Here is a 17,256-nt window from a genome sequence, read left to right as displayed (position 1 = left end):
TATGGTGTTGCATGCCTGTAATCCCCAGCTACTTAGTAGGCTGAAGCAGGAGAATCACTTGAACCCTGGAGGCAGAGGTTGCAGGGAGCTGAGATTATGCCACTGAACCCCAGCCCAGGCGACAGAGTGAGTAAAACTCCAGAAAGAAGGGAAGGGAAGGGAAGGGAAGGGAAGGGAAGGGAGGGGAGGGGAGGGGAGGGGAGGGGAGGAGGGGGGGAGGGGAGGGGGAGGGGAAGGGGAAGGGGAAGGGACTGGTAAAAACACATAACCATTTCTCCATAGTCTTTAATATAATGTGGTTTTAGGTCATGAATTCCACTTAGTACACACACTTGGTAAAACTGGGCAGGATACATTTTGAGCTGCTCAAGAATAAAAGCCTTCTCTTATTTCACTTGGTATCTCTCACAGCTAGTACTGAGATGCCTGACAAATAGCAGGCACTGAGTAAATATGAGCTGAGCAAGTGAAGAAATGGTATCATTTGCCAAAAATAGGGTTTGTTTAAAAGAAATTCTCATAAAATTAGCTGAAATATAGTTGTCTATTATAAATTTAAGGATTACTATCACAGTGTTGACCTCCCGCATCGTAGTTTTACATTTGCAAAGAAATAAAAGATTGTCTTTTCACTGGAGTATTTTCTAATTTGTTACACTATTTTTCTTTTCCTCAAAACAACATGTACTAGTGGGTTTTTCCCTTTCTCAAAATAGCAGAAAATTATATTAACCAGCGCAGTTTTTCTGGAAGTGGTAGAATAGGGTTGTGCGTGAATCGTGGAGTGACTCCTGCATGTGTCTATGTGTGTATGTATGTATCTGTGTGTGTGTGTATCTGTGTGTATATGTGTGTGTCTGTGTGTGTATGTGTATGTGTATGTGTGTGTGTGTCTGTGTGTGTGTATTGGGGGAGATGCCCCCTTGGCTTGTGTCATTCCCCTCCCCTGGCTACAATCCCACCGACTCAGGAACAGGCATGTGACCTAACCAGCGAAGTCAGGGTGAACCTCAGGACTTGTGATTGGAGTCCTCAATGGAAATACTTCTCTTTCTCCCAGATGTTATTACAAGCCATATGAGGCCTGACATTCCTGTTCTACCACTGGCTGGAAGATGAAGCCAACCAATAAAAGAGCTGGCACGTGGAGGAGCTACAAGAGAGAACCAAAAGAATTGCAGAGAATGAATTAAATTTTAAGGCATTGTATCTCCTGAACTTCCACTTATAGGAGGCAACAGTTTAAGCTGATTGTTTCTTGCAGTCAAAAGCATTAAAAAATATCTGGATAGGGATTTGCGTTGTATAGATGTGCAATTGCTTTAGTCAATATTCATCAAATGGCATATTTTATTCTATATAAATTTTATCTCTGAAAAAAAGAACCAAAAGCAAAGAGTGAATACTAGTTAGTACACCGAGAGCTGAAGGTTTTAGGAAAAGTGTATTATTGTCTACAACGTACTCTGAAATACTTTCCAAAAAAAGATGAATTAATTGACGGATGGATAGAGGGAGAGCTAGATGGATAGTCATGTGATAAAGCAATACAGTGAAATGTTAATTGTGGAATCTTAAGTGGTGGACATGAGTGTTCACTGTAAAATTATTTAAACTTTTCTGTACATTTGAAATTTTTCATAATACAATGTTAGAGGAAAAAGCTCTAACTTACTCCTATTGCTTATACTTGGATGTCCTTAAATATTATGTGATGGCTTCTGGCTCTTCAAGTATAACAAGAGAAAAAAATGTTCCTTATCATGGCGTCAAGGCCTGCTAATCCTCTCTCATGACGACCTAGGCTATGCTTACTGTATAACAGTAGAATTTGTTTCTACTGTTAGAATTTATTTTATTGATGACTGGTTTGTAGAATGTAATTGGCAATGTGAGGGAAAATGAATCAGAGTCATACATTAGGTAATTCCCTCAAAACCACATCCCTAAACAGTTTTATTATTGTCAGTTCCTCAGAACAAAATAGGAAGAGATTTGGTAAAGTCTTATTTTATCAACCACACTATAACTTAAGATGATTAAGGGGCATTTCACACTTCAATGTAAAGCACAGTTATATACCACTACAGGGAATAAACCCCACTTTTGGCAGTGAATATATTCTGTGTACATCACTTTCATATATAGAAAAGTTAAAGAGAAAAAATAAGTAGCGCTTTAAAAAAAATTCAGTGAAAAGAGGGTCCAAGGTTACCCCATTCTCCTTTCCTCTTGGGAAAGGAGAAAGAAACTAAGAAGCAAAACAATAGTTATTCAAATCAAGAAATTCAGACCAGGCAAGGTAGCTCACGCCTATAATCCAAAACGGGCCGATTGCCTGAGCTCAAAAGTTTGAGACCAGCCTGGACAACATGGTAAAACCTCATCTCTACTAAAATACAAAAAATTAGCTGGGCATGGTGGTTCATGCCTGTAGTCCCAGCTACTCAGGAGGCTGAGGCACAAGAATTGCTTGAACCTTAGAAGCGGAGGTTGCAGTGAGCTTGAACCCTGGGAGCAGAGGTTGCAATCACGCCACCACACTCCAGCCTGAGCAACAGAGAGAGATTCTATCTCCAAAAAAGAAAAACAAAAAAAGAAATTCCCTCTTTACTACACTCATTATATGTGTTTGGAAATAGGACACAAACCTTATCTGTATAAGGAACTTGCATTTTAAGTAGCAAACTAACTCAAGATCCTCAATAGAAATATGTGCTCAATCCTTCAACATGAAAAAAAAAAAAAAACCAATCCTTTAAAAGTATTTTTTTTCTTTGCAAATTGCCTTTTCTCATATTGGTTGTCCTTAAATCAGCAAATAATTCTTTATTTCTACACTGTCCCCCCACTACACTGTCTTCTTTGCTTTCAGACACCACTCACGACTCGTATAGTATTCCTCCAGAATTTCAATGTTTGTTAGATGTTAGCCAAACTTCATACACAATAAAATGCAACTGGCCAGGTGCAGTGGCTCATGCCTGTAATCCCAGCACTTTGGGAGGCCGAGGTGGGCAGATCACTTGAGGTCAGGAGTTTGAGACCAGCCTGGCCAATATGGTGAAACCCCATCTTTACTGAAAATACAGAAATTAGTGAGGTGTGGTGGTGCCTGCCTGTATTCCCAGCTACTAGGGAGGCTGAGGCAGGAGAATCGCTTGAACCTGGGAGCCGGAGGTTGCGGTGAGCCAAGATCATGCCACTGCACTCCAGGCTGGGCGACAGAGAAACTTCATCTCACTCTAACTCTAACCTAACTCTAATGAAACTAGGGTGGCATGCAATGAGAGAATGGCTATGAGAATGTTCATTTGTTTCTTACACCTTAAGTCAAGGTCAGAGTAGCTACTGAGTGTACTGTGCTAGGACTAGTCCTTCTGAATCCTGCCTGCTTTGCACACAAAGGACAAGGTTCTGTTCTCTATAGCTGTAATAGTTTCATCACTCAAAGGAGTGCCTCATGGAGCTGGATGCTCTAAACAAGGCCAAGACATAGATACCTACTGGCCCAAGGCTTACTCAATGAAGACAGCTTCCGGGTAAATATCAGAACCCAAAATCTGTAGGTAAAAGTATTGCAGGGAGATAGGAGGACACAAGGATCAAAGCAAACAAACACAGTCAAACAGATCTATAAGTAGCAGCCTGAGAGTTATAGGTGGAAAGACTTGAGCCTTGAGCCTCCCTCAGCTGCTACCTACCTCCTCCTCTGCAGCTGCCACGGGCTTCCCCAAGCTAGAGGCCATGACATTTGTTCCCTTTTGCTACACCCTAGCAACAGCTGTTATCTGAAAAGTGGGAATACTAAAGCATATCATTCTTTTTTTTTTTTTTTTTTAAGACAGAGTCTCGCTCTGTCGCCCAGGCTGGAGTGCAGTGGCGCGATCTCGGCTAACTGCAACCTCCACCTCCCAGGTTCACGCCATTCTCCTGCCTCAGTCTCCTGAGTAGCTGGGACTACAGGCGTCTGCCACCACACCCGGCTAATTTTTTTGTATTTTTAGTAGAGACGGGGTTTCACCGTGTTAGCCAGGATGGTCTTGATCTCCTGACCTCGTGATCCGCCCGCCTCCCAAAGTGCTGGGATTACAGGGGTGAGCCACCGCGCCCGGCCCTAAAGCATATCTTGTCTCACACTGCAGGGTGTGTTTTCTCTCCTCATCTCCCCACCCAACCTCACAAATATTTGTAAAGCTACCAAAAAGTGATTCTCTGCAGCCAGCCCTGATGAAAATAGCTCAAGTTGATCCTGAAGGTACCACCTTGCAAGCATGCTATCTGTCCCACTAAATCCTCTCCCCAACTCCATCTTCACGATGTCCCCCATGTATCTAATGATACATAGAAACAATCACTGCCATAAACTTCTAAGTTTAGTTAAGGCTGATAATACTAGAACAAGGATCTCAGATTTGGTACCCACCTCTTCTTGGTAGATAATGGAACATGGAGAAGTATAATTACCGTGTAGAAAGTAGGACCGATTGTTCTTTCCTTTGTCATTTCCTAATCACTAAACTCATGGAAACCAACCATTTAAGAGCCACCAATGAAGGGGAAATGAACTCCTGACTCAAATGAAAGCTAGAAAGAACAGGACAAGAAGCTGGTGCTGATGGCCTCTAATATCAGCACTTTGGGAGGCTGAGGTGGGAGGATTGCTGGAGTCCAGGAGTTTGAGATCAGCCTGCACATCATGGCAAGACCCCATCTCTACAAAAAATACAAAAATTAGCCAGGTGTGGTGGTACATGCCTGAGTCTCAGATACTTGAGTCTCAGATACTTGGGAGGTTGAGGTGGAAGGATCACAAGAGCCCAGGACCCAGAGGTTGAAGTGAGCCAGGATCATGCCACTGCACCTGGGCAACAAGAGTGAGACCCTGTCTAAAAAAATAAAAATAAAAATAAATAATAAAAAAAGATATAAAACAATGTATTTTTTTCTAAAATTTAAAAAATTAAAAAAGAAATAACACAACAGGACAGAAGAATGACCTTCCTTCACCTTGCATTCTCTTCTCTTGAGGTTTATTTAACTTATTTTCAGTTTTATTGATTCCAAAGCTGATGGAAGCCATAACTTATATCAGCAATGGCCTTTTAGAAAAGTAATTACAAGGCCGAGTGCAGTGGCTCATCCCTGTAATCCCAGCATTTTGGGAGGCCAAGGCGGGTAGAAAACCTGAGGTCAGGAGTTCAAGACAAGCCTGGCCAACGTGGAGAAACCTCATCTCTACCAAAAATTAAAAAATTAGCCGGGCGTGGTGGCGCTTGCCTGTAATCCCAGCTACTCAGGACGCTGAGGCGGGACAATCACTTGAACCTGGGAGGCAGAGGTTGCAGTGAGCCGAGATTGCACCACTGCACACCACCTGGGTGACAGAGTGAGACCCTATCTCAAAAATAAATAAATAAATAAATAAATAAATAAAAATAGAATAAACATTCTACATGAATTAGGCTCTTGACCATTGACTCCAAATACAGGGACTCTTCATTTCCTAAAGCCCTTCTTTTTCAAAAATCTGTATAGGCAGTAATTTCCTGACTCCAGGATATCTCTCTGCTGTTTAGGAGAAGAAAATTTCAATCCTAGCTTCTAAGGGACACCCCCTAAGATATTCTTATACCAACCGTAAAGTTCCTTAGGTGCCTACTTGAATAAAATGAATTATTTCTCCTTTTCCTGTTGTGTATGCTCTAAATTCCTTATCTCATATTCGATTTATTAGAGCTTGATCTTTGGTTCAATGGCCCATTTTACCTTTTTTTTTTTATTATTTTTTTTGAGACAGAGTCTCACTCTGTCTCCCAGGCTGGAGTTCAGTGGTGCCATCTCAGCTCACTGCAACCTCTGCCTTCCTGGTTCAAGCGATTCTCCTGCCTCAGCCTCCAGAGTAGCTGGGACTGCAAGCACGCACCACCACCCCCAGCTAATTTTTTTGTATTTTTAGCAGACACGGGATTTCACTATGTTGGCCAGGCTGGTCTGGAACTTCTGACCTCAAGTGATCTGCCCACCTCGGCCTCCCAGAGTGCCAGGATTACAGGCCTGACCCACCACACCTGGCCTGTTTTTACCTTTTTTCTGAAAACTGCATTAACATTTGCAAAGTAAATTTAGGAAAGCAATTCAATATTTATTAAAGACGTTTTTATTAAAAAGACAATAGTAAGCCTGTAAGAGCCTGAAAGGCAGCCTGTTATAGAAAAAAGGCAAAGGTGACAAACAATTTGAAAGAACTGCATTTCCTCCAACTTAGCTAACTAAATTCATAGCCTAGTAAGTTGCTTTTGGGAAGTCAGCCTTAGTGATTGGATAAGATTGTTGTAATCAGCACACTTCATCTTGGTAGAGGAGCAAAAGTGAAATTAATTATGAATTAATGAAATTAAATGAATTAAAGTGAAATTAATGATTGATGCATTTTCTCTCTATTTAAGCATTCCCTTTATTATACATTCTTAATTCTCTTCCTTACCCTACTCCCATTCTCACAGATGGCAAAATAGAACTGCAATTTATCTTCCCATTAAAATGGTTACAAATTCTGAATCAGTGGAGTCCAAATTCACTTTTTAAAACCACATGTCAGAAAGATTGAGTTTAATATTTAGTAGAGAAAGTGACAATCCTACCTTGTCAAAATATAAATACTCACAGGAATAAATCAGATTTTCCCCAACAGAATGGAAAAGCTACTTGTCTACTTTTTTGTTTACCAAAGTTGTCACACTGCAATGTGATATTCTCATATACATGATTCTGTTTTAAAGTTGTTTTAGTGTTTCATTTTTTTTAACCCTCTAAGTCACTAGTTGGGAACAGTATTGTAGCTTATCATACTGCTTAAGAGCAGAAACACTCAACTCTACCGTAACTTTCTGGCTGAATAATCTATGGCCTGTTGGTTTAAATGATCTTTTCCTCAATTTTTTAATCTACAAAATAAAAGTAATAAAGGTATCTACTACATAGAGTTACTATAAAGATTAAAGGCATTACCATACATAAAGTGCTTAGAAGAGTCCTTACCAGGTAATAGGTGCCATGTAAGTGTTATTGTTATTATTATAATTGCTACCATTGCTAGAAAGAGAATAGTGATATTGTTGGGCTTCTTTATTTTATTTTATTTTATTTTATTTTATTTTATTTTATTTTATTTTGAGACGGAGTCCCGCTCTGTCACCCAGGCTGGAGTGCAGTGGCGCAATCTTGGCTCACTGCAACCTCTGCCATCTGGGTTCAAGCAATTTTTCTGCCTCAGCCTCCCGAGTAGCTGGGACTATAGGTGCCTGCCACCGTACCCAGCTAATTTTTGTATTTTTAGTAGAGACGAGGTTTCACCATCTTGGCCAGGCTGGTCTTGAATGCCTGACCTTGTGATCCACTCGCCTCAGCCTACCAAAGTCCTGGGATTACAGGCATGAGCCACCATGCCCGGTTAATTTTGTATTTTTAGTAGAGACAGGGTTTCTCCATGTTGGTCAGGCTGGTCTTGAACTCCCAACCTCAGGTGATCCACCCACCTCGGCCTCCCAAAGTGCTGGTTACAGGCATGAGTCCCCGTGCCCGGCCCTTGATTATTTATTTATTTAAGACAGAATCTTGCTCTGTCACCCAGGCTGGAGTGTCATGGTGCAATCTCAGCTCACTGCAACCTCTGCCTCCTGGGTTCAAGCTATTCTTGTGCCTCGCCTCCTGAGTAGATGGGACTACAGGCATGTACCACCACGCAGAGATAATTTTTGTATTTTTATTAGAGACAGGGTTTCTCCATGTTGTACAGGCTGGTCTGGAACTCCTGATCTCAGGCGATCCACCCACCTTAGCCTCCCAAAATGCTGGGATTAATAGGCGTGAGCCACTGCACTCAGCCCTGTTTTTGATTATTATGAATAGTACTGCTATGAACATCTGTGTACAAGTTTTTATGTAGACATGTTTTCTCATTTCTCCTGGGTATATACCTAAAAGCAGAATTTCTAGGTCATATGATAACTCTATGTTTAATATTTGAGGAGCTGCCAAATATTTTTCCAAAGGGGCTGTACCATTTTACATTCCCACCAAGTAGTGTGTAGGGGTTCTAATTTCTCCACAATTTCTCCACATCCTCACAAACACTTGTGACTGTCTTTTTTGTTATACCCATCCTGGAGGCTGTGAAGTAGTATCCAAATGCATTTTTTTTTTGAGACCGAGTTTTGCTCTTGTTGCCCAGGCTGGAGTGCATTGGCGCGATCTCGGCTCACTACAACCTCTGCCTCCCAGGTTCAAGCAATTCTCCTGCCTTAGACTCTCGAGTAGCTGACATTACAGGCATGTGCCACCACGCCTGGCTAATTTTGTATTTTTAGTAGAGATGGGGTTTCTCCATGTTGGTAAGGCTGGTCTTGAACTCCCGATCTCAGGTGATCCGCCCGCCTCAGCCTCCCAAAGTGCTGGGATTACAGGTGTTAAGCCACCGCGCCTGGCCCCAAATGCGTCTTTAAGATGCAAAAATTGAAATACATTGGGAGAAGGAAGTAAAATCTTTTATGACAAGGGAAAAACATGAAGAAAATTAAACAAAGGGTCCTGCAGTTAAGCTGAAAAAGGAAGCAAGAGATATTTTTAGGTCTGTTAGTTAATTTCTTGTCCTTATACAACCAACCGCCCTTTAAAAAGTGTGAGGATTGGCCGGGCACGGTGGCTCACGCCTATAATCACAGCACTTTGGGAGGCCGAGGCGGGCGGATCACGAGGTCAAGAGATCGAGACCATTCTGGCCAACATGGTGAAATGCTGTCTCTACTAAAAGTACAAAAAAAAAAAAAATTAACTGGGTGTGGTGGCACGCACCTGTAATCCCACCTACTCGGGAGGCTGAGGCAGGAGAATCGCTTGAACCTGGGAGGCGAAGGTTGCAGTAAGCCGAGATAGTGCCACCGCACTCCAGCCTGATGACAAAGTGAAGACGCTGTCTTAAAAAAAAAAAAAAAAAAAGTGTCAGGATTGGCCGGGTGCAGCTCATGCCTGTAATCTCAGCACTTTGGGAGGCTGAGGTGAGCGGATCACCTGAGGTCGGGAGTTGGAGACCAGCCTGACCAACATGGAGAAACCTCGTCTCTTCTAAAAATACATAACTAAATGAATAAATAAAATACAAAATTAGCCACAATCTCCGCCTCCTGGGTTGAAGTGATTCTTGTGCCTCAAGAAACATAAATTTAAAAAATACAAAATAGGGCGTGGTGGCGCATGCCTGTAATCCCAGCTACTTGGGACGTTGAGGCAGGAGAATCTCTTGAACCCGGAGGCAGAGGTTGCGGTGAGCCGAGATCGCGCCATTGCACTCCAGCCTGGGCAACAAGAGTGAAACTCCATCTCAAAAAACAAAATACAAACAAAAAAAGAAGCGTCAGGATTGTGGAGCCAGCCCCCAATTTCACATCTGGAGGTTACAATAGTCATAACAACACTCTTCTTGCTTTATCGATTTATTTTACAAAGTTTCTTCCCATGCTGTACCCTATTTGATCCAATACCACAAGTCTTATGTGGGAAGATATTATTCCCATTCTGTAGGAAAGGATGCTTAGGACTAGAGAGGTTAAGTGACTTGCTCAAGAGGGCATAGCTACAATTAAAGAAAGAAAAAGAAATTGATAGAACTGGGCCTAGAGGCTAAATTTTTTATTTCAAATCCCAGTCCTTGGTTTCCTCTTATCACCTCTACCTCATCTCTGATGACCCAGAAAGTAATGCAAAGCGAGAGAAAGCAGAGGGGAACTGAGAGTGTGTGAAGCACTTAGAGGCAGGAGGCCTGGACATTGCAAAGCACTTACAATCCTGCAGTGAGAGGGGAGCTGCAGACAGAAGAACTCTTTGTGAAAGTGACAAGAATGACTGAACTTCCAACCCTCCAATAACTAGGAAACCAGGCATACGACCACTTTAATTCCTAAATTCTGACTATTATACTGCTCTGTACTAACAGAAGTATATTGAATACTTACGATATTCATTTAACTACTTACTGAGTAGTTACTATGTGCTAGTTACAGTGCCAAAACAGTTGAGATAAAAAACAGCAATGATTAAAATTTTCCAAAGTAGAATTAAGTGGCTAACATTTCCTAAGCCTTTTACATGTAGCATCTCATTTAATCTTCACAGAGCTCCTGAAGAAGTGTCATCAGAATAACATTTCGTAGAAGAGGAAACTGAGGCACAGAGAGGCTAAACATATTGTCCTAAAGTTACAGAATAAATGGTGGAGGCAGAATAAGAACCCAGGCAGCCTAGTTCTATATCCTGCGCTCTTCACCACCACCCAATCCTTCCTGCCCGATCTTGCTTGGCTGGAAGTCACATGCAGTGATGCAGAGAGACCAATAATACGAATTAATTCCAGGAACTATTTGTTGAATGCTCATTAATACATGAAGCCCAGGGGCAAATTCTCGCAACTCCATGAAATACATTCATCTTCATTGTCTTTTTCAAATGTGGAAACAGAGACTCAGAGAAGTGAATTTACTTGTCCAAGGTCACAGAACTCTACCTTAGCTAATGTTGACCTGGTGCTTACTACATATCTATCAGAAACTGCCCTAAGCGCAACTCATCTAATCCTCATAGTAACACTATGAGGTAAATTCCATTATTACCCATCGTTCTTCTTTTTTTTTTTTTTTTGAGATGGAGGCTCACTCTGTTGCCCAGGCTGGAGTGCAGTGGCACTGTCTTGGCTCACTGCAACCTCTGCCTCCCAGGTTCAAGCAATCCTCTCGCCTCAGCCTCCCAAGTAGCTAGGATTACAAGCATGCACCACCACACCCGGCTAATTCTTGTATTTTTAGTAGAGATGAGGTTTCACCATGTTGGTCAGGCTGGTCTTGAACTCCAGGCCTCAAGGGATCTGCCTGCCTTGGTCTCCCAAAGGGCCAGGATTACGGGCATAATCACTTGTCCAAGGTCCCACACTAGTAAGTAGCAAAGCCAAGATGCAGTCTAGCTTAAAGTCTTCCTTGAAACAACTTAATGCTGACACTTGCCTACATAATGGTGGAGCAGTCATTCAAACCCAGGTCTAATTCCTGCATGACAAGGATGGCTCTCAAAACTGCTGCAGTGCAGAGAGGCGCTAGAAAAGTGGGGAATAACAAGTGCTCTGGGGACTGCGAGGAAGAGGCATTTAAACTGCATCTTGAAGGAAAAAGTACTTGCTGGACAAAAAGAGCCATCATGCAATTTAATATTTGTAAAATAAATGAAAAATAAGTAACCCTATCCAACAGAAGACTTTTAAAAAGATGGCCCAGTAATGAAGAGCAGAGAAATTAAACTTTCTTTCCCACAGTAGGCTTTAAAGGGACTGAAGCCTGTTATCACTCGTCTGCTACAGCTTGGGCTTCTAAAGCCTACAAACTCTCCTTACAATTCCCCCATTTTACCTGTCCCAAAACTGGACAAGTCTTACAGGTTAGTTCAGGATCTGCACCTTATCAACCAAATTGTTTTGCCTATCCACCCTGTGGTGCCAAACCTGTACACTCGTTTGTCCTCAATACCTTCCTCCACAACTCACTATTCCATTCTTGATCTTAAAGATGCCTTTTTCACTATTCCCCTGCACCCCTCGTCCCAGCCTCTCTTTGCTTTTACCTGGACTGACCCTGACACCCATCAGTCCCAGCAGCTTACCTGGGCTGTACTGCCACAAGTCTTCAGGAACAGCCCTCATTACTTCAGCCAAGCCCTTTCTCATGATTTACTTTCTTTCTACCCCTCTGCTTCTCACCTTATTCAATATATTGATGACCTTCTACTTTGTAGCCCCTCCTTTGAATCTTCTCAGCAAGACACCCTCCTGCTCCTTCAACATTTATTCTCCAAGGGATATCAGGTCTCTTCTTCCTTACTCTACTCTTTACAACAGGGCTTTATGAAGTCACCCCCGCCTTCTTGGACGGCACCTCACAAACTTACACCACTATCCATCGTCTACCCAACTCTTATAAAGCAACCCCTTCCCCATCTCCCTTCGCTGACTCCGTTTTTAGACTCAGTCCACCTGCACCCAGGTGATTAAAAAGCTTTATTGCTCACACAAAGCTTGTTTGGTGGTCTCTTCACACGGACACGGCTTGACAGGTTTCATTAGAAAGTATTTTGATGAAGGAAAAGAAGTTTTTATTCCCTTTAATTTTGACCACGTATTTTTAAAAATCAATGAAGAATCGATAGGTGCAATTTGCCTTTTGTAACATTAAAAATCAGTTAATTCTGACTTCCAATATTGGTCTCCTTCAGAGACCTTTGCAAGACACTCTTTCAGGTCCTGAAACACAGACATTTAGAAACCAAAACAAGCTGGGGAATTCAGGCTAAGAACTAGAAGTAACAGGGGCCCGCGTACAAGTTGTGGCTCAAACGCTGCAGAGCTGGGTTTTCTTTTTCCTGGCAAACTGATTTATAACCACACGAAGGGCAGCTGCAGAACCAGTTAGACCATAAGTACTATTCCCAAACAGCCCTAGAGGAAGGACCATACAGGGATGGGAATGGCAAGGGGGATTCTGGGGGTCGTCCTTGTTCCCAAGTTCCATGAGACGCCGCAAGTATTAATTCTTGCAGGAGCCAGGGTCCCCATGGATCCTGCTACCCAAAACGTGCGAGCCCGGGGAGTTGGCACAGCCTCAAGGCTGCCCGACAAGGTGCCTCCACGCCCCCTTGCGGACCCAAATGATTGAGGACGATGTGCCAATTAACTGATAAGTGCAGGGTTTCAGAAATGCTCTCTCAGTTTAACCCCACAAAAAGCCCTTGAATCAGCCCTGTTTTACAGATGTAAAACACCGAGGCTCAGGGGAGTGAAGGAAGACTTGTCAGCAAAAAGGAAAACCTAGTGAAGACTATCGTTGGTCTTGCTCCTTTTATCAAGGAGTAGAGGGGCTGGGGTCGCCTCGGGACCCCACAGCGACCCCTCTTGCTCTCTTGGCGGATGAGGCGCAGGCTGTCAGCCGGGAGGCCTGGCGGCGTCCAGGTACACGGGAAGACGGACAGCGCGGTGGGTGGCAGGGACTCTGCCCGGCACAGGGCTGCAGCAGCCAGGCTAGGGCGCAGCGCGCACCACCCGCTCGTCGGCTTCTGCCAGGCAGCCCCGCTTGGCGAGCGAGTCCTCAGGGACCGAGGCTGCAGCTGCTAAGCGCGGGCGCACCGAGGACCATCCACGCGCCCGCAGCCGTTCCGGCGCCCCACGCGAGTCGCAAGCCACGAGCCAGGGAGCGCGTGCGCACAGGACTGCAGCGGGCACGCGTTGGCAGTGCCATCGTGAGCTCACCCGCTGTGTCTCTTGCCTTACCGTAGCTGTTCCCCGGTGACCAAGACCTCAGCCATGCGCTCCAGCTCCCTTTGCTGCGCCCCGCCACTCCCGCTGGTGCTGCTGTCACTGCCAGCACTGCCAGTGCTGCCGCCCTCCTCCATGGTTTTAGGGCCGTGCGGCTACCACTGGCTCCGCTGTCCGCCGAGGGTTTGGGTGCTCGGATCAGTCTGCCCTCACAGACGCTTCCCGCGCCATCTTTGTTCGGGGCAGCTCCGCTGCTCTGACTGGATTGGCTGGAGAGGGAATCCCTGTGGGTAGGCAGACGCGCTGGGCTAGTCCGGCCCCAGAAACTTGAGCTTGGGGGCGTGGCTAGAGCCCCTCATGGTCGGGGGGCGGGGCCGATGGAGAAAAATATAAACATCTGGGCGGGGCGCTGCTACCGAGCTGTGTGTGCTGCTGGAGGCTGAATTTGGTGAGCTCTCTTTACCCACAAAGCTCATGCTGTAGAATCCTGGGGACAGGCCTGGAGGTTATTAGTGTGAAGGCGTTTTTATTGTACGTTCCACACCCCAAGTTGCCAGAGAGCAAAACATAATTCAACAATCTGGCCAAATGGTCAACAGTGAAGGTTATACATGTCGTTGAAGGGCATGGAGAAATTAAACATTCTTCTCTCCCCAACCTCTCTCTCCAAAGACGACTTGTTTGCCTTATGTTGTAATCAATAAGGAACGCCGGCCTAGGAATCAGGCTGACCTGGGATCCAGCTCCGCTCCTGTGATGTCCTATTTAAATGTGTTTAATCCTCCCTTACAAAATAAAAATAATTGCGGCTACCACTTTTGACATCTGCTGCATTAAACATACTTCAGGTATGGTATTACCTCGTTTAATTATTACAATAAATCATAAAATAGGTATTGGTGTTTGTTTTGCATCAGAATGCAGGCTTGGAGAGGTGAAGTTACTTGTCTAAGGCAAGCAAATAATAAGTATAAGAAGAGCCGGGCACCGTGGCTCATGCCTGTAATCCCAGCACTTTGGGAGGCCGAGGCGGGCAGATCACCTGAGGTCAGGAGTTCCAGACCAGCCTGACCAACATGAAGAAACCCCGTCTCTACTAAAAATACAAAATTAGCCGGGCGTGGTGGTGCATGCCTGTAATCCTAGCTACTTCGGAGGCTGAGGCAGGAGAATCGCTCGAACCCGGGAGGCGGAGTTTGCTGTAAGCCGAGTTCGGGTGAGCGGAGTTAGTGCCATTGCACTCCAGCCTGGGCAACAAGAGCGAGACTCCGTCTCAAATCATCATAATAATAATAAGTATAAGAAGAAATCTAACCCAGGCAATTCTGGCTTCAAAGTTATGCTTTGAAAAGACTGAAAGACTGCCTCTTAAAATGGGGATACAATGATATTGTCTATCCGTAAAAGATTATGAAAAGAAATTTGATTAGTACCAAATAAATGTTCTGATTTTCTGTTTCATGCAGAGTCGGAGTTGGTCTGCAGGAAGGCGAAGTAATGTTTATGGCAGTATTCATGTGTGTTGAGCATTTATTCTGTGCTTTACATCGTGCCAAACACCTTATCCTCACAAAACCCTGGAGTTTGGTATTATTTTCAACTTACAAATGAGAAAGCTTAAGTATAGAAAGATGAAGTAATCTGCCTAGAAAGTTAGGTAGCCCTTAAACCCTGGCCATGCTCAGCCCCACTCCAGAAGGAGAATAGTTGCCCAACTCCCTTGAACATCCAGGAGCAGACCAGCTCTGAATCTGCATGAGACAGATGTTAGGTGACTCTTTTGCCAAAAGAAATTATTTAAGTTTCTTAATTTTTTAAATAGGCCACAATAGACATGTAGACCAAGGCAGACATAGTTCTAGGTGACTGTGATTCTAAGAGCCTTATTCTGCATAAAATACATAAATCATTGAACAGAAGTCCCAGAGTTAATGAGATTAAAAGGTGTCTGTTGCTCATGTTTTAATCTTATAACTACTAAATAGAATATCAAGAGTTTGCACGGGCTTCTCAGTCAAACATGCAATTTCTATCTCAATTCTGTCGTTTGCTAATTTTGCAACCTTATGCTAGTTATTTCTCTTGGCCTCCCTTTCCTATCGATAAAACAGGAATAATAATTTCTACTTCATAGGGATGTTGCGTGGCTTAAATGAAATAATGTAATCCCAGTTCTTTGGGAAGTTAGGGCAGGAGGATTGCTTGAGGCCAAGAGTTCAATGCCAGCCTGGGCAACATAGCAAGACCCTGTCTCTACAAAAAAAAAAAAAACAAAATTAATTACCCAGGTATGGTGGTGCATACCTGTAGTCTCAGCTACTTGAGAGGCTGAGGTGGAAGGATCACTTGAGCCCAGGAATTCAAGGTTACAGTGAGCTATGATTGCACCACCGCACTCCAGTGTGTGTATCAGAGCAAGACCCTGACACTTAAAAAAAAGAAAAAATAAATAACATTAAAATTTCTATTATGTAAAGTTTCCAAGATCCATGTCAGTAACACAAATTTGTAACTTTAAGATAAAAAAGCACCTTAACATAAAGAAAAGAAAAGAAAATTCGAGTTAGGAAAATACCTGATGCTATTGTTCCAGTGACAGTGAGAGAGCATGATTTATTTTTCTTGCCTGATAAGAGGTGTGTGTAGGGGGCAGTGTGTGTATAGGTAGGTATATTTGAACAGGAAATGGGAACTGGTTTGCTGTTATTGTTTTAACCTTTTGACATATGACACACACCATGCTCCACTGGGTAAGAAGACAGATCCTTCTTCCTAACTTAGGGAAAAATTGGTGAGCCACATCCTGAAGACATGTCCCTGACTGTGAGCCCAGGAGCAACTGGTTCCAGATAAACTGTAATTTTTTAGATATTGATCAAGGAGAAAAGGGCACTCATATGGCAACTAATTCAGCATAAATATTTCAGAAAAACAGAATTCTGACAAACCTTGGTTTGATTCTTGGCCATGTTTGGGCAAGCTCCTTATCGTCTCTGAATTTGCTGTCCCTCTTTTGTAAAATTAAGATAATAACACCAATCTCATTGGGTTATTGGGAGGATTACATAAAATTTACTGAAAGCACTTATTACGGGTGGGAACTATTAAGTGTGAGCTTTCTCTTCTAGCTCTCCACACTTTTCTCTTCTAGCTCTCCACACTTACCTCTTTCATGCCTTCTGTCTGTTTTGGTGCTTTGGGGCCAGTGCTTCTCAAAGGTTTGGCGGGGAAGATCCACCTGTGTGTGTGTGTGTATGCTTTCAACCCATTGAAGCCTGATACTTTGATGAAATACAATAATACAAATGAAGCCAGGTGCAGTGGCCCACGTCTATCATCCCAGAACTTTTGGAGGGTGAGGTGGGCGGATCACTTGAGGCCAGGAGTTGAAGACCAGCCTGGCCAACATGGCGAAACCCTGTCTCTACTAAAAATACAAAAATTAGCCGGGTGTGTTGGCAGGTGCCTGTAATCCCAGCTACTTGGGAGGCTGAGGTGGGAGAATTGCTTGAACCTGGGAGGCAGAGGCTGCAGTGAGCCAAGATCGTGCCCAGTTAGCAAACCACACTTGGAGTAGCACTGGTGTGATAAACACTTCCTAAGGGTCAGCAGCAATATAAAAAGGAGATGAACTTGAATTGATAAAATGCATGAAAGAATACTGTCAGCTATGAAGATTAATATGTTAGCTGTCATTATTATTGTTGCCTTTTAATATGCATTGGTATTATTCTTGCCTGATTTTAATTAATTATTTATTTTTTGAGACAGAGTCTCCTCTATCAGCCAGGCTGGAGTGCAGTGGCATGATCTTGGCTCACTGCAGCTTCTGCCTCCCGGGTTCCAGCAATTCTCCTGCCTCAGCCTTCTGGGTGGCTGGGATTACAGGCATGTGCCACCAGGCCTGGCTA

General features: G+C 43.6%; 1 protein-coding gene across 1 annotated transcript in view; it reads right to left on the bottom strand.

Moving 5' to 3' along the window:
- The window catches only part of DEPTOR (DEP domain containing MTOR interacting protein), a 182,746-nt gene extending 169,105 nt beyond the window's left edge, over positions 1 to 13,641 (bottom strand). The window contains exon 1 of the mRNA XM_519926.8: positions 13,361 to 13,641. Within this exon, the coding sequence (XP_519926.3) occupies positions 13,361 to 13,482 (122 nt within the window). The 5' untranslated portion in view covers positions 13,483 to 13,641. The remainder of the gene's footprint in view (positions 1 to 13,360) is intronic.
- Between the last annotated feature and the right edge of the window lie 3,615 nt (positions 13,642 to 17,256).

This window comes from Pan troglodytes, chromosome 7, assembly GCF_028858775.2.
Source record: "Pan troglodytes isolate AG18354 chromosome 7, NHGRI_mPanTro3-v2.0_pri, whole genome shotgun sequence".
Taxonomy (NCBI): domain Eukaryota; kingdom Metazoa; phylum Chordata; class Mammalia; order Primates; family Hominidae; genus Pan; species Pan troglodytes.
This window is presented reverse-complemented; position numbering and strand designations above follow the sequence as displayed.